The sequence below is a fragment of the Poecilia reticulata genome, chromosome 6 (assembly GCF_904066995.2).
Source record: "Poecilia reticulata chromosome 6, P_reticulata-male-v2, whole genome shotgun sequence".
Classification (NCBI taxonomy): Eukaryota; Metazoa; Chordata; class Actinopteri; order Cyprinodontiformes; family Poeciliidae; genus Poecilia; species Poecilia reticulata.
This window is the reverse complement of record NC_088835.1, coordinates 15,600,298-15,625,029: the sequence shown is the minus strand read 5'-3', so window position 1 is coordinate 15,625,029 and position 24,732 is coordinate 15,600,298. Positions and strand designations below refer to the sequence as shown.

General features: G+C 40.2%; 2 protein-coding genes across 2 annotated transcripts; one reads left to right on the top strand and one right to left on the bottom strand.

The window, feature by feature from the left end:
• Positions 1-93: 93 nt before the first annotated feature.
• Positions 94-9,418, top strand: cnot2 (CCR4-NOT transcription complex, subunit 2). The gene is made up of 15 exons (XM_008411612.3): positions 94-248; positions 2,546-2,671; positions 2,780-2,852; positions 3,039-3,186; positions 3,278-3,451; positions 3,535-3,614; positions 4,643-4,768; positions 4,938-5,062; positions 5,192-5,309; positions 5,639-5,795; positions 5,908-5,969; positions 6,783-6,832; positions 6,923-7,023; positions 7,713-7,857; positions 7,944-9,418. The coding sequence occupies exons 2-15, from the start codon at positions 2,564-2,566 to the stop codon at positions 8,028-8,030; spliced, it is 1,554 nt and encodes a 517-aa protein (XP_008409834.1). The 5' UTR covers positions 94-248; positions 2,546-2,563; the 3' UTR covers positions 8,031-9,418.
• A 292-nt stretch (positions 9,419-9,710) lies between these two features.
• On the bottom strand, positions 9,711-24,570 carry washc4 (WASH complex subunit 4). The gene is made up of 33 exons (XM_008411611.3): positions 24,411-24,570; positions 22,824-22,963; positions 22,693-22,746; positions 22,543-22,608; positions 22,402-22,447; positions 22,245-22,312; positions 22,072-22,154; positions 21,132-21,174; positions 20,928-21,031; positions 19,868-19,988; positions 19,653-19,776; positions 19,446-19,573; positions 19,196-19,356; positions 18,989-19,115; positions 18,335-18,460; positions 18,101-18,208; positions 17,855-18,001; positions 17,666-17,745; positions 16,406-16,511; positions 15,398-15,514; positions 14,734-14,902; positions 13,537-13,691; positions 13,383-13,457; positions 13,205-13,309; positions 12,984-13,118; positions 12,341-12,449; positions 12,175-12,241; positions 11,994-12,080; positions 11,702-11,849; positions 11,499-11,595; positions 11,205-11,401; positions 10,884-10,974; positions 9,711-10,738 (listed from the first exon to the last, which is right to left on the bottom strand). The coding sequence occupies exons 1-33, from the start codon at positions 24,469-24,471 to the stop codon at positions 10,674-10,676; spliced, it is 3,510 nt and encodes a 1,169-aa protein (XP_008409833.1). The 5' UTR covers positions 24,472-24,570; the 3' UTR covers positions 9,711-10,673.
• Between the last annotated feature and the right edge of the window lie 162 nt (positions 24,571-24,732).

Sequence of the window (24,732 nt, the reverse complement as noted above, 5' to 3'; positions counted from 1 at the left end):
CATACTGATATAACAAAATAATTTCCCCAGAAAAATGTGCATCAATGTCATATGAAATTTATTTTAGAAATCTTCACGTTGTTATCAAGAGACAAATATTTAACTAATTTTTGAAGTACGGTGTTTACAGAGTTCAGCTTTGTGTACGGAAGTGGTCTGCAGGTCGCGAGGTCAGAGAGTAAAGGCTCTTTCGGCTGGTGCTACACACAGCCATCTTGGATCTAACGAAGCGAAGTGAAATTAATGCGGTGAGCGGATTTTTCCTTGTTATTTCTCCCGTCAAATGGGTCGGTCTTGATGTTATCGTCCAGTAGGCGCTTTGTGTCCGCTTGCTTCCCCTCCTTATCGAGACACAGCGGGTCGTTAACCTTTAGCACCAGCAGAATGTTGCTGCTACAGCTGCAGCTACTTCCAAACGGAGCGCTAAGTTAGCCAAGGAAATTGACCGCTGAATGTAGATATGTGGGTGCAGATATGACCAATTCCAGCTTGGCATTACCTGTTGTTGGATCGCTTAATTGTAGTGTTTTGTAATTAAGCGGTTGTCACCTTTCTTTGGTTATTGCAGTGGGTCATTCGTGAGCTAGCAATATGCTAACTTAGCATGCTAACGACAACCACTTAGCAATAGTGTAGGCTAGCTGGTTAACTTAGCTTTGCTGCTGTGTTTAAGTTATAATCTGTGACTAAGACGCTCTAACAATGGATACATAGTCAGAAATGAACAGCCAGTGGGGCTGTCATGTACATTATTTATTTAGTCACTTATCATCGATCAGCTGTTTTTGTTTTGGAAGGTAAACTCTGCTCTAGCACATACTTTGAAATACAGATGGAAGTTCATAACTCACTTGAACACCTTTCTAAAACAGTCTTCTTCGTGTGCGATCTGTATGTTCAAGTAAATGTTAAAACATTCTTACCAAACGAACATTTAATAACTCCCCATCCTCTTTTTCACTGAGTTCCTTTTTAATCTGACAGGTGGTGAGTGATGTTATAGACGGACTATAACAGAACTAATGTGCTACACAGACGATGTAACCAGGGTTTAGAAAATATGTTGTCAGAATATAATGGTTTACCCTTGGAGACAGGGATAACACTACCACAGGGACAGGATGCGATCAGTGTTAAAATTAGATCGTTTTTTGTTTGAGGTAGTAATTCTGAATCTAACAGAAAATGAAATAATCACAAGACACTTTTTGTGTCAAAGCACGTCCTTATCCTTTATGTTGGCGAGCAATTTTTAAATTAAACTCAGAAAAAGTGCTTCAAAGTACATAAATGGTTGGTAAATGTGGTTATTAAACAAAAAAAAAGTGGTGGTTGGAGTTCTTCGGTGACATTTAATATTTACAATAGATTAAAGGGTAAAATCTACTAATTATTTACATGAAAAGTAAATGTGTTTAGACAACGTCAAAAATAAAAACGGCTAATAAAAAAGGACAAACTTGAAGATTTTAATAGTCTGAAAGAAAACAACAAATCCCTGCTTTAGTTTCTTTATGTTGCAGATACAACATAGGAAATAGATTAACCTAGTAAAGTTATATAAACGGCGCACACCAGCAGCGTAATACAATCAGTTGAGCATGTTGTTTAGAGCCTGAACCTGACTTATTTTCAAAAATTGTAATTGTTCTTGAAGAATCATTTCTGAGACATTCTGAAAATCTTGCAGGTTTCATTTGGACATGTCGTTCAGCTCATAAAATAATTGCTTGCTATGCTGTCCTCAAAAATGGATGTGGTTATCAAAAAGCTCATTATCAAACAAAACACAAGGCATCACAAGTTGCATGAAACAAGAAAATAGTCTCTTTTTTTATTTAAATATGCAATTTGGTCAACATTTTTACTTTGATGTTTATTCTTTGTCTCCCATAATAACTTGTTTATTTTAATTAGCTTAATAATTTAATAACCGAGCCTCTATGTACAGCATGAAATGTAACTGAGCAGCAGCTATCAGTGAACTCTGGAGTCAGTTTTGTGCATTTTTACTAAAATAAGTGTAGTGGGAAAAATTGCTCTCCTGTGATTAAATATTAGGTGTAAATAGCTCTGTGCTCCCTGCATGTAACAAATAAATTAATAATTTATAAACCTGCCAGCTGTAACAAAATGGACACTCAAAGGTAAAATATATAACACACTCAGCATCTTGTTTTAAGACTGGTTTTTAATGTAGTCGAGGCTTAAATCTATTTGTCTCCATCCTTAGGCTACAAGAGATTCAAAACTGCTTAAAAATGGTTACCTGACTTCCAACCACATACTTATTTGGTGATGTCTTACAATATTCGTAAGAGCTAAACCCGATTAAAAAAAAAGAATTAAAAAAAAGTCTAGATTTGTTGTAGGCATTAACTAGATTTGCAATAAAAATGATCTCACTCAGTGAGTTTCTGGTGTTAATGAATGTAAAGACAAAATTAGAGCTCAGCAAATGGTGCCTTTGTTTTTTTTTTTTCCATCCTTTTTTTTTTTGTTTCCTAAATTATCATCTTTAATATAAGTTATCGTTTTTCCTTAGGTGACCAAAAAAAAAAGCATGTTCGGTTCTAGAAAACCCTTTCCAGATTTCGGCGACGGAGTCGACAACGACTTGGCCGATGACATGTACTACAACCAGTCCATGTTCCACAGGTCGGACAAAGATGTAAGTTTTGACCTTTGTGTCGGTTTTTTGACCCTTACACTGGCTAACACTGCAGAACAATCTTGCCTGTAACGTTTGCTGCTTTTGTCAATGACTCTTGTCCTCCAGATGTTGTCCTCTCCTTCGCCATCGTCGTCCAGTCAGTTGTCGCAGCTCGGTGTGAGTTTGTACGGTCCACAAAGTGAGTTCTTGTATCTTTCTCGATGAAGGGCTACTGGACAAAAGTTTCACACCATTTATTGTATTTGCGCATCTTAAGACGGTTTGAATGCTTACAACTGAGCAGATGTGAACTGGAAAGTTTTCTCTTTCGTTTGCAAATGCTTCATTTTTATTCCTGCCCTTCTGTTGATTTGTTTTCCTGCAGGTGCAATCGGCTTCCCAGTAAGGAACATGGGAAACAGTACGCCTCAGTTAAACCGAAATCTAACACAAGGAACGCAGCTAGCAAGTCACATCACCCCAACAACGGGTGTCCCCTCCTTGTCCCTACACACCCCTTCCTCGCCAAGCAGGTGTGTGCCGTTTTCTGAGGCAGAAATTTTAAACGGTATAGGCAAAGGCCTGAGGGGAAAACGCATTTACCTTCCGAGCGTTTTTCCGCAGGGGAACAATATCGAGAAACATCCTGAACCACTCTCAGGTCGGTCAGGGCATCGGGTTAACCGGCAGGACCAGCAGCATGGGCAGCTCGGGGCTGGGAAGTCCGAACCGCAGCTCACCCAGCATCATCTGTATGCCCAAACAGCAGCCAGCGCGCCAGCCCTGCACCATCAACAGGTAGGTCTTTGTAGTGTGATGGGACGGGGTGGGTATTTGTGGAGGTCGGCTGTACACTGTCAAACTGTTGCTTTTATCTGCAGCATGTCAGGATTTGGTATGAACCGCAACCAAGGTTTTGGGATGAACAATTCATTATCGAGCAACATCTTCAATGGCACAGGTTGGTGGATTTGACCTGAAGGTCACAAGAGCTTAAAGACCAAATCTTCACCCATTGCACCTTTTCACATAACTCAGTGGGTATTTTTGGCCATAAAATTTGGTTGTGACACGTGTTGAAAAGTTAGTGTACTGGTCGTGTTGTCACTGTTTGCAAATGCCGCCATCTTTGGTCTGTCATAACACAGCTTCCACATTATTATCCAGCTTTTTATTCTTTTTGGGTTTACAGTTTGTCAGATAGAAGAGAACCCAAATTGTGGAGCAGAAGAACATTTTGTTCAGCTTTACGCCTCTTAGATCATTGTTTTATCCCAAACCTTGGGGTCTTATACAGGATCTTCTTCAGAACCCAAACAAGCTGTTATCTAAAGTTGTGGCCTTCATGCCCTCACCCCCAAAACACTCGACTGCATGCTGACTAACACATATCCTAGCTGAGCCTGGTGAGGAACCTGAATGAAGAGACACCAACTGTGAAGGTCCATTGTTTGGAAATAGGAAACATAAAGTTGGTCAGTTATTTTCAGCATAAGCAGGCATGCTTGTCTGCAGACACGAAGCATAAAAGATTGCTAATTTTTTTCTTCCTAAACTGAAAACCGCTTTTCTCCTTTGTACATCTGTAGCATGATATCTGCTTTTAGCATATGATGCGATAATGATTCATTGTTCTTTCTGATCATTTTAGCGTGGACTTGATATGTACAAAACATATTCATATGTAAATTTGCATACACAACCATTCAGTGAATTAGAAAAGTTCATTTGTTTCAGTTATTTATGTATTTTAGGATATAAGAGACAATGATTGAAAGTGATGCAGCTGCTAAAGAAGCTCTCAAATTGCTCTTTACAAAACTTCTGGAAGCTAAAATAATTTTTTGAACGTGTTTTTTTTTGTTATTTGTTGAACGTACAGATGATGAATCCAAGTGAATGTTTTGCACTCGTTATAAACCGCTGAAAAATGAGGTCTGGGGAAAAAATGTGGAATTTTAAAATTGAACTCTCTTCCTGTTGATGCAGATGGGAGTGACAATATAATGGGCCTGGATCTGTCAGACTTCCCCGCATTAGCAGACCGGAGTCGGAGAGAAGGGACTGGAAATCCAACACCGGTGCTGAACCCGCTGGCTGGACGCGCTCCTTATGGTAGGCCATTAGAGGAGAGCTAATGTTGCATCGACAGCTGCTCCATTGGCTTCGTAAAACCACTAATAGGGTTTGTTTTAGAGCAGGTTGTCTCAACACTAAGAATAATTGCTCATGTTTATTGTTTTGCTGGGATTTTTTTTTTTCTCGCTGTTTAAAACTGTTGAAGTTGGCATGGTAACAAAGCCATCGACTGATCAGACACAAGACTTCTCCATACATAACGAGGACTTCCCCGCACTGCCTGGGCCAAATTACAAAGACCCCACACTCAACAACGATGACAGCAAAACTGTAAGTTAAAGCTACTCTGGTACTTTTCCCTTCTTCTTCTTCTTCTTTTTTTTTTCTTTTCTTTTTTTTGTGACGACTGCAAAGTTAAAAATGTAATCTTAATTTTGTCTCTTCATTTTAATTGTTCAGAACTTGAACTCCACAAGCAAGAGCACATCCAGCACAGATGGTCCGAAGTTCCCTGGAGACAAGACGACCTCGGCACAGAACAACAACCAGAAGAAAGGGATCCAGGTGTTGCCCGATGGTGAGACTTCTCAGCCAATCGTATCGCTCCAATTCCTCTGAGACATCCCTTCTTAATCCCACAACTTGGGTGAGGCAGCTGGGCTCGCTACCCTGCATTTGGGGTTTGATAACTGTCAGATAGGATAGAGCAAAGCAGTGTAATATTGAACATGAAACAGACTATAATGTTATATTTGAGGAGAAGTAAGTGGCTTGGTTTGCTGTCTACTTTGTGCATAAATTACAGTGTAACAATGTGGCTTTGGTTTCACAGTAAGTATTTTCTGTCGGTCACCAGCTCACTGCTGACCTGTGGTTTGGTGACTCTGGGTCGCTCCTCTGCTGCAGGTCGGGTGACAAACATTCCCTCAGGAATGGTAACGGACCAATTCGGCATGGTGGGTCTGCTGACGTTTATCCGGGCCGCAGAAACTGATCCGGGGATGGTGCATCTGGCGCTTGGAAGTGACCTCACAACCCTGGGACTCAACTTAAATTCACCAGAGTAAGATGGTTGTTTTATCTTTAAAACCTGTTGTCCACTCACTGTTACCTCAGCTTTGTTCCTCCAAGAACCTTGTCATCCATGGGAGTCATGAGAGTTTTTATTTTGACAGAAACTTGTATCCAAAGTTCGCCTCTCCTTGGGCTTCTGCACCATGTCGACCTCAAGACATCGGTAAGACCGACCGGCTCTGATTAGTTGAACTAAAAACACTTTCAACTACAGGAAGTTGTTTTTTGACAGCAGTACTGTCAATCTCCGCTTGGAGATTTCCAAATGTGGTCATGTGACGACCCCAAATTTTAATGTGTTTCATTAGGAGGTATAAGATAGACAAACACAAAGTCTAGCATGTGTTCTTCCGGGTCTGCCCTGTATTTATACCCCCCATCAATCTTCCTGTTAATTATGACCAGCAGCACCACACCAAGACCGCAATCAGAATCAGCTTTTGCTGCCGAGTTTGTGCCTGGATCAGACCAGTAAGAGTGGTTTGATCTGCAGACCGGTGTCGTCTGTTTCACAGATGGGTCTGCTGAGGTGCAGCTGGTGATACAAATCTGAGGAGTTTCAGCTTGATATAAGCAGCCGTTTATGTAGAGAGTGGAGAGGAACGCACCCTTGAAGGAACAGCTGGATTTATAATGGAATTCAATTATACAGATGGACTATTTGTTAACAAGGCAGTTACATTGGATTTTATTAAGGAGTATCTAATAAAATCCAATTCACATTGAATTTTATGTATTGGGAAGGCTGATAAGTGTGGAAAGGCATTTATTAGTAAGAACATGTATCTTGATGCACAATTTGGGATTGGTCTGTTACCTAAAATCCTAATGAAATGCATTAAAGTTTGTTGTTGTAAATTTTTAACGTGAAACAATTCGACAGGTGCCGATACTTTTGTTATACAAGTTTGTGTTCTGGTGGAATCTGTGTGGCGACTGAAAATAAAATAGCTCGTGTTTGGATTTGTCTTCTTAGATTTCCATGTTCCGTCGGAGTATTTAACCAACATCCATATAAGGGACAAGGTAACTAGGAGCGCCAGATAAAGCTTTAGTTTTCAATTAGAAGTTATGCAAAAATAAATAACTGCTTGTTTTAAACTGTCCTGTGTGCAGTTAGCTGCAATTAAGTTGGCTCGATACGGCGAAGACCTGCTATTCTACCTGTACTACATGAACGGAGGGGACCTGCTTCAGATCCTGGCAGCTGTGGAGCTGTGAGTCACTTGGTTTCTAACGTGTAAATATGTGCGATATGCAGGTAAAATCAGCTGGTGATCAAAACCTGATGAGCTTTAGCTTGATATGACCAGTCACCAGCTGGTCCAAAACTCAAAAATCTTGTCAGTGAATGCGCCAGGCTCTACTGATATCTGCACTCTTCAGTGTGGATGCTTTTACTGAGTGAAATTAAACGTTTTCACTGTCAGCTGTTTGAAATGAAGTCAAACGGAGCACAGAGATGTGGAAAAGCTCATTCATTTAGAAATGAATAAAAAATAAAACCTGCTTCATTGAACCGTTTTCACACAAGCATTTTGACCTTGCCTCTACTTTCATATATAGCAAATATAACTGACTTTTCAAAGAATAAAAAATATATTTTTAAAGCCATTATGAAACTTTTTACATTATAATTATTTAAGAGGGATCAGAATCATCTTAAATTGCCATTGGCAAAGCAAATCTGCAAACAAAACAAACAAAAAAACCCCAGATCAGATGCAAAACTGGTCAGTGCTTTTGGACGTTTGACATCTTTAATTGTCAAGATTTCCTCAGATTTTTACAATTTGAAGAATATTTCTTCTCTAGAAACCTCCAAACTTGACTCAATGAGCTCAGGTTGTCCACAATGTAGAGATTTACTGTTTGTTCTCGGGTTTTTCCTCTGCTTGCTGTCCAGCTTCAACCGGGATTGGAGATACCACAAAGAGGAGCGAGTTTGGATAACGAGGGCGCCCGGCATGGAGCCCACCCTGAAGACCAACACCTACGAGAGAGGCACCTACTACTTCTTCGACTGTCTTAACTGGAGGAAAGTAGCCAAGGTGAGAGTTGAGGCCGTGTGCTTTAGATGCAGTGATTGTTGTGCTTTAGAGCGACGAAGCTTAAAAACGTTTCCTGCATCTCTCAGGAGTTTCATCTGGAATATGACAAGCTGGAAGAGAGGCCTCACGTGCCCACAACGTTCAACTACAATCCAGCCCAGCAGGCCTTCTGAGGCCCAACCAGTGCAAAGGCTGCAGCTGTTCTTGAACACAGCACTGCTGTCCAGGAGGGGGCGCTGTGACGCACACAGCTTGGGTTTTTTATTCCTGGAGGATTTGGCTAACCGACTGCAGGGCTTGTCGTCGTCGAAGTCGTCATTAAAACTGTCCTGCCTTTCTGAATTTACATTCTGCCCGAAAAACACACTTGTTCCGTTTTTATTCTGTGTTCCCGTTTGTTTTTTTTTCTTCTTCTTTTTTTTTTTTTTTTTTGGTCTTTTGAGCAGGGTCTGTGTTATGTTTACGTCTCTGAACCTAAAGCCTGTTTACTACCAGAGAGGAGGACAAACCGTGTGATGCGGGACTATGACAGAACAAAGGTTTCACCTTTTAATTACAGCAAGTGTTCAGAACACAAAACGGTGAAAAAAAAAAAAGAGCAAAGTTGACATCCTCAAACACAAGTGAAAGGGTGAAAGAAATGCAATGTTTATTGTTGCACTATATTTAGTAATAAAAGAACACAAAATTTGTTTGTGCTTTTTTATAACACTCCCATCACACATTTTCCATCTTTTTTTTTTTTTTGTCTCTGATTTGGTTTCTGTATACTTTCCTTCATCGTGTTCCATCGAACTACATCGCTTCCTCCGACTGCTTGTAGTTGCTCCACCCGACTCTTTTCTGCACCTCTCTCCGTTTGTGACTTCTGTGCCAGCAAAACATGGACGTAAAACCCTGCGAGGCGACTTCGGTCTCCACCATCGTGGGGAAATCCCCGCAGAGGCGGAACAAATAACACAACTTTGCTCGAGAGCAAGCAAAACACTTTCCAGTCTTTGTTACTATTTTTGTAAAAAAAAAAAAAAAATGTGTACATTTTGTTTTTTTGCATCACATAAGACTATATGTACGAATGTGTATATATGATTGCTACATATATATATGTCTGTATATATAAATATATATATCTATATGATATCTATTTTGAGAGAAATTTTGCCCTGCCTTGTACCTCGTTTTTTTTATGAGGCGAGCATGGATATGTGGATGTAACAAATTTTCTGGAACTGCTGGACAGGGTGTCATTTTGGCACTGTGGGCACTTACAAAGTAATATTAATAAAACATCAATAACGGAAAGGCCTAGATATCACTTTTCCCAGTTCAAAAGGAAAGACAGAAGTGTAAGAAGCGATCCCTGTAGTTGCAGGCCAAAGTAAAAAAGAAAAAAAAAAAAGAAGGGATCCATTTTAATTCAGGCAGTTTCAACAGTAGTGAACACTACTTCATAGGGAAATGAGAAAACTCAGATTTGCTTAAAAAGAATCGAAACCAGTCTTGTATTTTTTCAAGTCAAAGCTTCTTTCCTTTGTATTAAAGCAGACACGGCTTTCCTGAACCACTGTGTGTTGTTTATTACACGTCAGGAATTTCAATATTCCTCCCCACACCTCAGGAAGTGAACCGAGTTCTGCAGTAGCGCATGTGCTGCTCTGATATCTTCACATGGTAGGGAGAAATGGGGACATAAAAGAAGAGATTGTGAAGACTGCAGATTATCTGGTTTGTGCATTCTAATCTAAGCCTGGGAGCACGTCAAGGTCACTAGGACCTGATCCTGGACTTAATTAAAGATGATGAAGCCACATCATAAATTTAAGGGCAAAAGAAAAAAAGTATTGAAACCCAACTAAGACCATATTTCTTTATATTTATTGAGACATTACACATTTTAAATGGACGCTAGCTGAACCTGTGCAACCAGACCTTTGGAGAGGTACTAACTTTAACCCTCAACCTAGAACAAAACTCTTAATGCTACATGTGCACCACATGCATATGATGCATGAAAATAATGTGAAAAAAGTGGGGAACTAAGTAACAACCATAGTACCTTCCTACTATTTGTTAAGGTATCAAATAAAATAAAAAAAACATTGTGAATATTGGGAGTTCCCAGACATCTTACTTGCTGTAAGATAAACAAATCTAAATTTGACAAAAAAAAGTTTTATAAATGGCATTAATTTCAAAACATCTGATCTAAGTTGGTCCAAATGTTAGAAAAACTGTGAAGTCATCTGAATTGTGATTTTAAACAATCTCATTAACATCCAGATGACAAAACCAAAATAAGGTAAATGTTTTCCACTCAGATGTGAACAATTTTGGAGAAAGTGCTCAATATTTTCCCACCAGGAAAATATTTGAATTATGAAACGACGAATTTGCATCCGCTGTGGAGTTTACTGTCTGCACATGAATTATCAAAACAAGTACCCAGAGTTTATGAAGGCACATATGATTCATTTATACAATGTATGAAATGCTCAAAGAAACAAAACACTTGAAACAAATAATGAAAACTTTCTCTGTAGACATTTCCTCAGTCTGCCGAGGGCGAGGCATGATAAAAATGATTTTGTTTTTACCTTAAATTAGTTCAAGTAGTAGGCACTTGTGCAAATGACCCACTGGATGTTTAGAGACGCTTTCTGAATTAGCACTTAAAGCACACAGACTTTAGGACGACTGGAATATCAAACAAATCCATTGTTTGGTAAATTTTTCAGTCTTTTGTCCACAAACACACGAGCGGGATCATTCCTCTGCAGAGCTCTCGGGAATAATCCAGAACGGTCTCACCGTGAGGCTTACTTTGAGGACAACTCTGCAGGCGTGGAGCCTTCCGGAGACATTCCCACTTTCCCAGCTTCGCCTGGAGGACAAGAGGGACAAGAAACAACCTCTGAGACCAACTTTTCTTTTCAAAAATGACCTACAAAGACGAACCCGTGACAGCTGGACGGGTGGGTCCAAGCATGACGGACAGACCGAGCTGACAACGGCACGCCAAGGTTTACCTTTCTTCTCCTGGGTTTCCTCAGCTGCGGTTTGGTCGGCTCTGAAGAAGATCCTCGCGCTGCTTAATGAGAAGTAGAGCAGCTCAAACTCCTGCAAAGAGGAGAGAACTGTAAAATATATACGCCAGCAGGGGGAGTTTTATTAGCAGAAACTTTGCAGAATTACAAACAAATCCGCTGTTTACTAATTAAGCCACGTCAGAAAACTGGTTGAGTAAATATGAATAAAATATTTCCTAATCCTCTGTGTTGGTCCTTCACACAAAATACACCGAAGATTACGTGTGGATCATCATTGCCACTCAAGCGTTTCTTAAACACCTGCAAGTAGACATCCAGCCTCTTCTGGGTGAGATTCATCGTCTGAAGCAGCTTCTCGTCCTGACCGGCAGACTGCACCGTCTGCTCCTTCGCCACTGCGCTCAGCTCTTTCCTGTACTTGTCTCGAACCGCTTGGAACCAGTGAAGAGAGTCGAACTCCAGATACTGGTCCAGCAGCTTCAGGATGTACGCAACACCTAGAAAACACCCCAAAAAACCCCAGAAAAATCAAACATCATCAGTTGACAGCAGCAAAAGATAAGCAGGATGATTTTACTCTCCGACTATGCTGACCCATCGCAAAGCCGTCGTCTGTGAAGGCAGCTCCGGTTTTGTTCTTCTTGTTGAGTTTCTCTTTACAGCTGATTGAGTGCTCCACAAAATTCACAGTCTGAAAGTGAGATTATTATTATTATTTTTTTTTTGAGGGCTGTCGTTAGAAAAGTTTTCGCATAAAAACAACAAGATGTCAGCTTGAAGCATCACGCAGCACTGACCAGCGGCGGTACAATCATGTAGAAGTTCCTCAGGTGCATGTTCTTGGCGCTACGGAACTCGGGGGCAAACACGGCCACCAGCTTCTTGAAGTACTCCGTCCCCTCGGCAGAGTTGCTGGTCAGATCGCTCAACACTGAATCCAGGACGCTGGGGAAAAAAACACAAACGACCATGAGAAGCAAGGCCTGAGGACGCTTTCCGTTTATCTGAATGGCTGTGGTGCCACCTGCAGACAAAATACAGAAGTACACCTAACAGTGAACGCTGGAAACATTTCACCAAAGCTCCTACCTGGCAGATCTTTGGGTTTCCTCTGAGAGTCCCTCCTCCTTAACGAGCTCCTCAAAGTTGACTATATCTTCCAGGTCGGGGACAAATCTGAAAACGATGAAAGGCTTTGCTGAGAGCTTACTTTAAAAAAAAAAAAAAAGGGTCTGCACAGATCTGAGAAGGTTACTTAAATTTCTTTTACCTGATCGCGCTGCTGCAACAGTGAAGGCCTCCAGAACGGATCATACGGACGTAGCCCATGGCGTTGCCTGAAACAAAGTGGTTGTAAAAGGGCGCTGTGTTCATCTTCACATGCAAGTTGGAGGCGTTTTGTTTTTTTTTTCCTTATGTGATGGAGAAATTCTCACCGATCTGGCTGATGAGCTGTCTGAACTGATCCAGGTAGCTCTGCCCATCAGGAGTGAGACCGAGCTTTCTGATGCCGCGGTTAAACTTCTCTGCACGCTCAAATGGATACTGCAACACACACACATGCACACACACAACAGAAAAGTGAGTGCCTTTTTAAAAGTATTTATATTAGTTCAACACTCCGATGCAAATTCAGCATAAGATAAAAGTCCAGGCAAACCTACTGACTCAAGATGTCACAGAATCAGTAAGCAAATCAATCAACCAATCACCATGTGGATTTTATTGGTCTGATTTCATGCACTGCTGGATAAGAGCTACATATTAACTAGTTCCTGCTGGACGAGCAGCAGGAAGAAAGAAGAAAGAAAGTGATAAGAAGTCCAGTTTAAAGTTTGCCACAAGTCATGTAGCAGAAACATGGAGGAAGGAACTCAGGGGTCAAATAAGAACTAAATGGAACTTTCTAGCAAACAAGTAAAAACTCAATATGCGGAGGGAAAACCGACCCTGCGCATGAACCTGAATGCATCACCCTCTTGCTGAAAAATGGTGATTTACTAAAAGGCAAAGAAGGACAGAATTCAACATTTCAGGAGTGGATCTACTTCATTGTTCCAAGCTTCTGAAATCCCTTACCTTATGGTCAGACTGATCCTTTATCTCCCTGAAAAAGCGGATGTCCTTAATGAGTCTGGACTTGATGTGTTCGTCATACATGAACTGGCTGAAGATATAAAACTTTTTCCGCAGGAACTGATAGGTAAAATTGACCTGACGGGAGAAACGAGACGAGAAAAGAAAAACTCCAGTCGAGACACCAGGGAGAACACGTCCAGATGCGTTTGAGGAGCACTCACTGTGGTGTTCATGATGCCCGTGCCGTGCGTCCGAATCGAGTTTGCGACGTGACGGATGTTGATGGTGTTGAGGTGCTTGTTGTTACTCGCCTTTTCCACGAAGATCTGCAGAGGAAGCATCAGTTCAGAGCCCGCTGTGCGCAGGAGCGTCCGCGCCTTGCGGGCGGACGAGTCCTACCTGGTTGTTCAGGTTGTAGAGGTAGCGCGAGACAAACACGTGAATGTTTCTCATGATCTCCAGAACGTCCAAACCCTGAATGAGAGCAGACGGGGTACAGTTAGTGAAGTCGTTTGCTTGACGTCTCCCTTCGTCGTGAGGCGCGTCTCCGGACCTGCTCCAGAGTCTGGCTGGGCAGGTGCGCCTCCGTCATCGTGAGCCCGTAGCGCTGCGTCGCGAGGTTTCTCATCTCACTGTAGGTGGCCCAGTCATGCAGAGCAACGGTGGTCAGGTTGTAGAAAGTTTTATCCAGGTAGTGGGTCACATAGGCTGCAGGGCGGTTAAAAGCAAGAAATTAACAATCTCAATTCCCGCAAATCTTTAAAAGAAAGTCAGGCTTAGGCTGTAAGTAAACAGGATTTACTGTTCCAGGGAAAGGCATTGTTGGTTTGTTTATGAGCAGAAGCTGCATTAGTGAACTAAGGAGAGCAAATTAAAAAGAATGTATGCATCAGCTGATCACTTTACTTGAATAAAAAAAAAAGAAGAAAATATTCTTAAATATTCCTAGAGGTAAAGACAACATTTTGTTGTTTTGATGAAATTCCACTCTTTCCCAACTCTGGAATGCTTTGAGTTTCCTTCAAACCTTAAATATCCTGGGAATAAAATGATCTATTTTACAAATAAGCTATATGCTAAAATAGGATTGTAAAATTAGTAAAATTTTTTTGTGAAACTTCAGTGGGAAAAAGAAAAAAATGAAAATCCTGCCCCTGGTTCAAACCCTCAAAGAGCATTTTGAAGAATAAGGGATGGATTCAACTGTGAGTTCATCTTACAGGTTTCAGTCTTCAGCAGGACAGCAGTGTGAGTTGAAGGACACACACACACACACACACACACACACACACACACACACACACACACACACACACACACACACACACACACACACACACACACACACACACACACACACAACAGTTGCAAGAATGTCCAAAACTCAAGCGCATTTACACACCTTTAAAAAAACCACAAATTGAAAAACGTTCAGTGAAGGACTATAAGAAGTCTTTTTCTGCCCTACAGGTGAAATGGATTGCAGGACCACAATAATAATCCATAACTTTGGCGTAGTTTAATCTCCTGTTGTAAAGTCCATTAGTCAAAAATCTGCAACCAGGCAGAGATTCAGGATTCAGGCAGGATGTACGCATGCGAGCGTGTGTTGACCCTGAACCGGATGGAGCAGATTTATGGGTACAATTCATGGACCTTATTCAGAGGTCTTGCTGAAAAAGTGTCAGCAAGACCAAGAAATGTGCCCGTAAAATGAGAAACGCGTAGGCGTCTGACCGATTCTCTGCACCTTTGATGTGAATGAAGCGGTTGAAGAATCGGATTGGTTTAACGGAGAAGAAGTGGGCCAAGTCCTTCATGCCGACTTTAAACGGGTTCCTGTCGTCCAGCTTCAGGTGGGTGTGGACGGAGAGGCGCAGGTCCTTCTCGATCTCCTTACACAGCTTGTCAAGGAGATGCTGCAGAGAGGCGGGAACGACAACAAACGTCGGCAAAGCTGCGAAAAATGGCAATTTACCAAAAGGCAAAGCTTGCTTGACGAAGAGATCAAAAGTATTTAGGTAAAACAAACTTGAGGTTTCGATCTAAATGTGACTTTTTAAAGCAAACATTCCCAGACAGCTACAGGAGGTGGAGCTCTTTCTGGGAGAGCAGCCAGAGAGGTCAGATGTTATGTAAATTAACTCTATTTAAGGACAAAGTCTTATGTAATTTGAGTCTCAGGAGAAACATAACCAATAATTGGAGAGCACATTTCTTTTTTTTTTTTGCCCCAGTGGGCCTGAATGAGTCCGTTTTAGGTTAGCGGTTAATTCAGACAGAACACAGACTTTAGCTGGATTCTCATTTGTTTTTGTGTTTTTACTCTGAACTAAAACACGAAGAACACAAACTGAAAGCAGCTTACTTAAATTACGACACGTTTCCTCCTCATCCTTACTCACGCTGCTTACCTCATTGAACACACCCATGATCTCCTTGTCGAAGCACTCCAGCAGCTGGTCACATGACTCCAAGTGTTTAGCGTAGAGCATGCATGGCACACTGTCTCTCAGCGCACTAAACATGTACTGGTCACACCAATAACAAAGAGAAAAGCAGAAGGGGAGTCAACAAACATCCCTCACATTTCAGATACACGTTATTACCGGCGAGTTAAAAGTCCTGCAGTTTTTGCCCATGTAATAGAAAATGTCCTCTTTAGCCTTATTTCATCTTTGATCAAATTGATGATACTTTTTTTTTACCATTTATTTTCTGATTATATCTGCTGCGTTTTTGACATTTCTGTAAGATGTGTTTTTCCATTAAAGAAGTTTCCAGGTAGCGTTTAGATGTTTCTGCAGCTGTGATAGCAGAAGAGACCTGAAGACATCTTGGGTAAAATGCTTGATCTGGAAATAGTCTTAAAGGACTGTCATGTGTGAAATGCAAGGTCAAACCCTGGCTTGACCCTGAACCCACAAGGAACTGACAAAGAAGAATTAAAGGTTTCTCCTGTAATCCTTATCGTTTCTCTTTCCTGCCATAAAAACATTCCCTCCAAGAGGTGGGGGATAGTTCATGAGGTGGAGGTCAGGATTGTCTCTGTGGTTCATCTGGCAGTAGAGATAAGATCAGACTTTGTGTGGGTCTTTTTCTTGCTGTGACTACATATCGATGTGATGTGTGTCGTTCAGGGCTCTTCTCCTGACTGCGTTCAGTGAGACGGGTCTTCGAACGCTCTTGCCTTCGAATAAAAAAAACTTGAAGACAAAGATCAATGTTTCTCTTATCGAAACAGATTCTCATTCTTTGATAAATGAAATTTCCATAACACCCAAGATGAACAAAAGCGTTTACAGCGTCTGCAACCATTATTGTTTCTTTGATTGTCAAGAATCTTAGCTTTCTAATCATATGCATGTGTAATAAGAAAGGGGTTTAAAACAAAGTTGTTGTTTTTTTAAGAATCTGCCTACATGCATCCGTGCTGCGTCCACGGCGTTGTCATACACATCGTCCAGGTAGATGGGAAACACAGCCCTGTGCCAGTACAGGAAACTGCAGTCACACTGGAGCCTGACCCTGAAAGCAAAGGCCACCGTCAGAGAACAGTATCCTCTTTTGACACACATTCTGCCTCTGAGTTTCGCAAATATCAAATAAAATTGATGAAAATTAGCTTTATTGATTAAAATAAAATAATGTTCCCTCATTTTCTGGGGAATAAAAAGCAACAGTCCATTCATCAAGAACTCTCAATATCTTTTTTTTTACTTTTATGGTCAATGTTTGTTGGAGAAAACTTTCAGTTGATCTCCGGAATAAGGCTGCTGAGAGTCAAAGTATCAAGGAGACATTCTCTCTTCATACAGCTCTCGTCATGTCACACACGCAGGTGTGAGAGGAAACGGTTGCAAAACATCAACATGCCAACCAATTCTGAGAACTTTCTGACAACCAAGTTCTTATTCCAAGAAGTTAAAAGGTGTGATATACCTCATAATGTCAGAGATGTATCTATAAGTTATTAACTGCATATCCTGCAAGGGTGGGTGTCAATATTATCCCTATGATCAGCAAATGTTCTAGCTGATGTCTTTATTCTCTATTCATAGGTGCTAAAAAGCTGACCTTTAACTGACACGTGTAAGTCTAAGCAGTATCCTGCTTTAACACTGAGGCGGCTGGGCCTTTTCCTGTTGAATCAGTTTCATGTACAGACACTTCTGCTGGTTAGTTTCTGCTGACAATTTGCTTATGAGACCATTTGTTCTTTGCACACATGGCTGCTGTTGAATAAGTATGAATCAGGCTTCAAATAAAAGTATTAACACCTTGCTTTTGTTGTTTCTTTAATATGACACTAAAAAGTAATGCTATTTGGATACAAGTACATGTATGAGCCTCACTAAGCTTAAGAAACTATGTGCACCCTTAAAGGGTAAGCTTGCTATAACTTTGTGCAAAAGTTTATCCAAGGACTTTAAGAGTCTCAGGGTAGCTTCCTATGTTAAAACTAAGCAAAATGAATAAAATGTTTTGGCACCCTGGTCAATTTTGATGCTTATGAGGTCAGGAACATCAGGGAGTGGTCAGAAATGATTTTAATTCAACATGTTCATCACGTTTTATTGATGAAACAACCCCCCCCCCCACCAAGGTTTTAAAAGTTTCTGCTGCTGCTGGAACTCTCCTCCCACCTCGATCCCAGGAACAACGCAGGAAGAACAGCTCACCTTTCACAAAGCTCACTGATCAAATCCAGCTTCTTCAGCACCACCTGCAGCGGAAGCAGCTCCTCGTCTTTGAAGGTTTTCTAGGTAAAATAGTCAAAAAAACAAATAAAATAAAAAGATAGCCATTAGAGAATCAGCATTAAATGTGTGTGAGTGTGCGTGTGTTATGACTAAGATCTTTCAACGTACCAGCTGAGTGCCGACACACAGAGCCAGAGACACAACCAGCCGTCGCTCCTTTGTGCTCGGACCACTCAGCGCGTTTTCTGCAAGCACCAAAGACGAAAGGACGTCCAGCCGCTGCTCGCTGTACTTCTTATCAGAGATCACCCTTTTCTTTTGGGGGCAGGAGGGTAAAATTAAAAATTAAAGAGCTGAGAAAAAAAAAAAGTTGTATAACACAGTAATAACTAAATATGAGGTTTTTGTGCTTACTTTTGCATTGCTGATGGCATTGAGGGCCTGAGACTGGAGCTGCAGAGTGATGAGTGAAACAGAATCGGCTACGACCATCGACCTCCTGTGAAACGTGTGCCCCACGGCCTGGGAGGAGAGTCACATGGGAAAAAACTGCCTTGTTTGATCCAGGAGATTCTCCTCGTTGCTTAAAGCGACTCGATATAGTGAGACCTCACTTTATTTTGACAACTGGAAAACCTGCAGACCCACCTTGAGCAACTCAACCAATCGACAGAGAGCTTTAACGGACGTCTTGGTCATGGGCCGCTGCATCGACATGTACATGTTCATGGTGGTCTTGATGATGGTGCTGATGCTGTAAGCGTACAGGATGCCCTGTGGGAAAGAGACAGCACTTACACCGTCAAGTGATTTCCAATAACAACGAAGGCTTTCCGTCATTCTCAGCTGCATTCAGACTAAAAGACAGAGTTGTGTTTGGGATTTTTCTATGAACTTTTTTTGTTGAATAATTTCACGCTCCTGTAGTTTTGAAACTGGAATGGAGCACATGTTTCTTTTATTGCCAAATTATCACCAAATCTCGTTTAAAGATTTGTTTAAAGGTTTGTTAGCAGAACAAAGCAGAGAGGCAAACCCACGATGGACTGACTTGGCATTTTAAAATCCTTCCTCTGCACCATTATGAGGCCCCTTTCCTTCTTCTTTAACTCTTCATTTAAGTTTTCATATGCCATTATTAATTACATAAAAACTTAACTGGGTATTGACCATCTGCTGTCTGTGATTTCTATACACAACCACTACATATGCATTCAGATTGACCATGATGGACAGATAGTTCAACTAACAACCAAAACAACTTCACGAAACGTGAAAAATCGAGCTTAGCTGAGAGCCTACCTGCACAAATACGTTGCATCTGCTGTTGAGGTCCTCAGCCAGTTTGTCACTTTTGTTCTCCTTGGACAGAAGGGACTCCATCTTCATCATCCACGAAGTTACAAAAACGTAGTAAGACTGGACATCCCTGAAAGAAATGGCACCTAGGTGTCAGATTATATTCGTTGCAAGAGCATCTTATCGTGAGTGAATGTTTCTTGTGCTAACTTTGTTAGCGTTTGAGCCCTTTGCTGCAGGTAGGTGTCTCTCTGTGCTTTGATCGTCTGGAGACTCTTCTTGTCCATCAGCTTGGCAGCGGCCGGGACCTTAACGGTGAGGAAGGCGTCGGGAAACCAGATGATATTTGCAATCAGAGTGACAGCAGGGACCTACGAGAGACAAAGAGACGGAGAAATGGGTGAAGAAAATACTTCAAAAACGATGAGATGTTATTTAATCGAGCCAAGAACACGTCTACCTTTTTGCAGATGTCAAGCAATGCTTTGTAGAGTTTTTTGTCGACACTTCTGAAAATATGAAAGTGCAGGACAAAGAGACCGCAGACTGCAGCGTACTTATCCCTCTGGTCAATTTCTGAAGGCTCGCCTTAAAAAGAAGATAAATAAAACTTTGCTCAAAATGAAACCAGGTGAGAAGACAGGATGATTTACCCTGAGACACAAACCAATTTTGGATTCCACACTTGTGAAGATGGAGCGAATGTTGAAGGCAAACTCCTCGGCAAAGGAACTGTTTTTGGAGACACCGACCCCCTCGGCCGGGTCATCAAATCTCTGCTCCACGCAGGCCTGTTGTCGAACACTGGGAGGTTAACGTTGCTCAAAGCAACTCTGGATCATTAAGGCAATAAATCTGCTGGTAGGAAGGGAATAAAAGCACCTGCACTATCATGCCATCCAGCAGCTGCCCCTCCAGCTTCAACAGGAGCTTCTCAAAGGGCTTCAGCTTTTCTTCAGGAATGGAAAATTTTCCAGGGTTGTGGTGAACAGACTTTAGTAACCTACACACATGCACAAGATACGTTAAATATGTTCAATCAAGGTAAAGTGATTACAGTATTTAGTAACTGTGCAGAATGTCCAAAAGCTCCAACTTACTTAAATAAGATTTGCATTTTTGATAACCTTCACAAACAGCTTTCAGTCATTTGTAAAAGTGAACTAAGGGAATCAGTAATGGAAAATGACAGTAGTTTGTAGTTTATTAGACATATTTTGACCGTGAAAATTTGGCAAGCTTATAGGGGTAAAATTAACTACAACTTTCATTAATTGATGCTTTCAACACAAACGCTTTTGGGTCGCACAGCAGTGAAATTGTTAGAACTGTTGCTTTGCAGAAAGATGGCCAAACGTCTTTCTGCATCATGCGGTTTCTCTAGGAACTGGTTCTCAACATGTCTGCTTTGAGTAAGAGTCAGTGGATGTGTGTGGTCCAACAATTAACTAAAAAGTGGTTTATAAGGGAGAAAATCTAGCATATTTTTTATTTAAAGTTGTGGAAGAATGCTCATGTTTTTGGCATTAGAAAGCATTTTCCTGTCAGAAGGAGGAGTAATAGCTTTGTTTTGTCTGGAAAACCAAGTTACTGTAGCCGTCCAAGAATAACTTGGCAAATGTGGAAAGATGAATTGTTGGTAAAGTTTTAAACACTGCGGGATGTCTTGACATCCTGCAGCTGCGGTGATATCTGCATGATTCCAGGAATCTTTGCCGAGAGTCCAGTGTGAAGCTTGCCAGTGGACTTGCGTAAATCAGAGTCAAACAGGATTGGTTAAAACCTTCCCACACTTTTTTTTTTTTGTTAAAAAGTGCCATGTATCAGGACTTTGGGGAAGTTTTGGCTAGAGATTGTATTGCACACATATGTGCAATTAAGTTCCCAAGGTTTGATCAGGAAGAGAGAAAATCTTTTGCACATTTTATGTGTGTGTATTGACCTTTTATACATCTTCCAGTGATCTTTCAGAGTAGCGTGATTTTCCATAATCTCATCAAGCGTTATCAGCACCACTAGGAGCTCCCCCAGGTGCTCATAAACCACCTGCAGGAGGAATGCAGAGAGGACACAGGAGGAGATGAAGGCCAAGTTAACAAAAAAAGAATTGAAAATAATAATAAAAAAACAATAATAGAAAACCAACCTGGAAATGGACACCAGATGATTCAATGATTTTTGTTGCACCCCTAAAGTACAAGAGCAAACATTAAGCACATAGCTATTTTTTAAGCCTGCAAAACATGGAAACATTTTAAGAACAAGCGAAACCCAATGATGGCAGGATTGGACTGAATTTCTTTAAAAAAAATCTAAGTGCAACTGGAATGATTGATGTTTGGCACCAATTATTATAATTTTAAAAACTAAGAATACTAAAGAAACTACACTGACCCGTCATCCAGATGTACAGCAGAACCACAAAGAAATTACTGAATTATTAACAAAAAATCTACTGTTCCTCAGCCAGGCTGTCATTGGTGAGTTGTTTGGATGAGCAGGCAGATGCATTGGTAAAATGTGATGGGACACAGAAAAAAAATAAAATAAATGACATCTTTAATTTTTATTGCTTTTTTGAGATCTCAACAAAATGCAAAACAAGATCAGGGGAACTTTGGTAGCTGCAAAACAACAATTTATTATCTAGATTACTTGAGAATAGTTTGCCATTGTATAAAATATTTCTACGACCTTTTCAGGGAAACATCTTAAAAATAAAAAATGAAACGGACTGCTGATGTTGAGAGATATTTCTTGGTTTGAAGAGTGTAAAGGAAGAATTTATACACTTTATAATAACAGGCTGTAGTTTCAGATGAAGTGGAAAACATTCTTTAACAGAAAATGCTTGACAAAAATGTTCAAAACGTTTCAGTACATTTGCAAGAAAAAAAAGAAGAAAAAAAACATGAAAACAGAACATTTTACATCAAAGATTTTTTTCTGCCACATATGGATGACAGAAAAATAAAAAAAAATCTCATCCAAAATAAATAATCCATTTATTAATGACTCCTCATAGTAGAACTGTTTCTCAATCGGATCCAAGACATTTTGTTTAGTGCTTGACCTGTGGAGCTTACTTGCTGCTGTTGTAGAGGGCAGCCAGCTGATGAATGATGCTGACCACCACTTCGTAACATCTGGAAACAAAGCAGGACAGTTCCTATAGAAAAAACAAAAGATAATAAGTAAAGAAAACAAAACTAAAAATGAACAAAGTTTATTAGCTGAAGTTTAATATGTACAAAATCACCTGCAGGAAGGAAATAAATCTGCCCATTTGAATCTGTGACTCGCCTTCATGAACACTGGTTTCACACACTGTAATTAAAAAAAACAGCACATGCTACAGCCATATTTTCACCTGCAATAAGGAAATTGTCTACAAATAATAAGAGCTGACACTCTACCTCCCTCTCCATAGAACAATAAGCCATTATAAAATTTGGTTTCCGCCTGGAAATGAAAGCATTAGTGTCCCAGAGAGCAAACACACACAGACCAGAGTAATCCAATAGAAAAGAAGAGTCCTTTGTTTTAACAGTGCTTACCTCATATTTTAGCTTTTTCACTTCACCGCACAGAGCAGCATAAACCGTTATAACTTTATTCAAGACCTGCGTGCAACACAAGTGGTTAGCTTCATACCACGATACAAACGCTTATTTATGGAAAAAAAAACAAAAAAACGATTGTTTTACCTTGTTGTCTGTTTTAATTAACTCTAATAAAGAGGTCTGCTCGTATGGGAGAAGCTGAAAAGAATCAAAGAAAAGCATGAGTTTAATTTCTGTCATTTTCTCCTTTTACAGGTAAACATGCAGCTACTTACTTTTAGAGCGATGGGGTCCAGAGTGAAGTCCCACACATCTCCAATAGAGTCATCCAGAGCCTCTTCAATGCCCTTCAGCTGAGAGGTGTATTCTTCCAGAAACTTACTGTAGTTCTTCAGCTGAACCTCTGTGTGGATTTCTGTTAAATAAGAAGAATAACAAGTCCATTCATGAAAGTAAATTTGATTGCCTTTAGTAAGCAAAATGAAAAATGTACTTATGCATTTTTCATGTATGTCATTTTCTTAAGTAATAACTGAAATATATTTATGATATCACCAGCAATAAGATCATATTCTGTCTGTGACTGGGTCCAGTATAATGACAAAATGTCTTTAGTAAATTGAACAGACAAAGTTGCATTTGTCACATTCTTATGACAAATGCAACTTGAGTCTAGTAGTTGAGCAGTCGCTCTCCAGAGTTTTTGAAGGCATAAATATAGGGTGTCAAATATTTGCAATTAATGTGGTTTGTACAGACTATTGCGTTGTGCCAATAGACTGTACTTCTAATGAAACAAAGTACAACAGTAAAGGATAGAATCAGACTGCTGCAGTGTTTGAATGTTTGAATTACAAACATTCAGTGTTTGTAATATAATAATAATAATAATAATAATAATAATAATAATAATAATAATAAATCTAATTTCAGTCCTGAGACTAAAACTGAAAATGTTGTCAAAGAGTCCATCTTATGGGATGGGTAGATTAAAATAAATAAATTATATGTCTAGATACTTTTTTTTAATGCTCATCAATGGAGATGCATTTGGACAAGTTACAGCCGAAAGGAAAATTTAAATGGAGCAACTTCCAATATGTCTGGTCAATGACTTTTATTACTTCATGTTACATAAGCTGGGATCTATGTTTAATTTGATATCAGGAATTTTAGCTGCAAGACGCTATTTTCCTCTAACCAAGAAATCAACTCAACTTTGTGTGACTTGACGCCATCACTACCACTCAAATGTTGCTTCTTAATATTTTCAACTCTTGCTTATATTGACATAGGTATTCTTACAGAAAACGAATGAAAAAAAAAGATTAATACACCATTTAAGGAAGAAATATTTCATGCAGTAATCCTGTAGGGACTCTTTAGATAAAGATTCTGGCATGGATGGATTAAAAACATCTCTCCTTTGCTGTACTCTTGAATGCGCTTTTATGTTGAGTAAACATAAACACCGAAAGATTTATAGGTAGAATCAGTAATCACTAATTAAATCACACATGGTTGCTAAGTATTAATGTAACTAAATTAAACCGGTTTAAAGTGATCATAACTGTCAAACTGTCAGTTCTCCCTGCGGGTGAGCTAACGTGGCTAGCTTTCAATTTCACTCATTTATACACCAATTTCACGCGTACACACTACGTTTACTCAAACCAATCAACACATCTTAAATGTACATATTTACAAAGTTGATACTTCAACTAAACTGCAGAAGGGTTTTCTCAATTGGGAGCACAGAGGCTTAGCATTTGGCTAGCAGCATAAGCTAACACTGGAAGCAAACAACAGCTTTAGTGCGCTCCTGCTTCTCTCTGGACGCTCGGCCAGCATGGAGGACTTACTCTGAGAACCGTCGTCAAAGCGGTCAAATTCCCAGTCAGGTGCGATGGTTTCCACTGCCATGTCTCTAGAATAGATCCCCTACTCGGTTATGTTATGAAGTAGGGCTGCAATATCCCATGATGGACCTTGTGATTTTGGTCGCTAGTGCTTATGGGAAATTGAGTTCAATGAAGTCGCCACTTCTTGTCATTGAGTGCCGAAGTCGTCACGATGAAAGCATGGGATCAAAAACATTAATAGTCTATATATTTTTATTATTATTATTTATTTTTTTAATTCAGTTTTTTTTTACTAACCACCAATAAATTTCAAGAAGAAGAT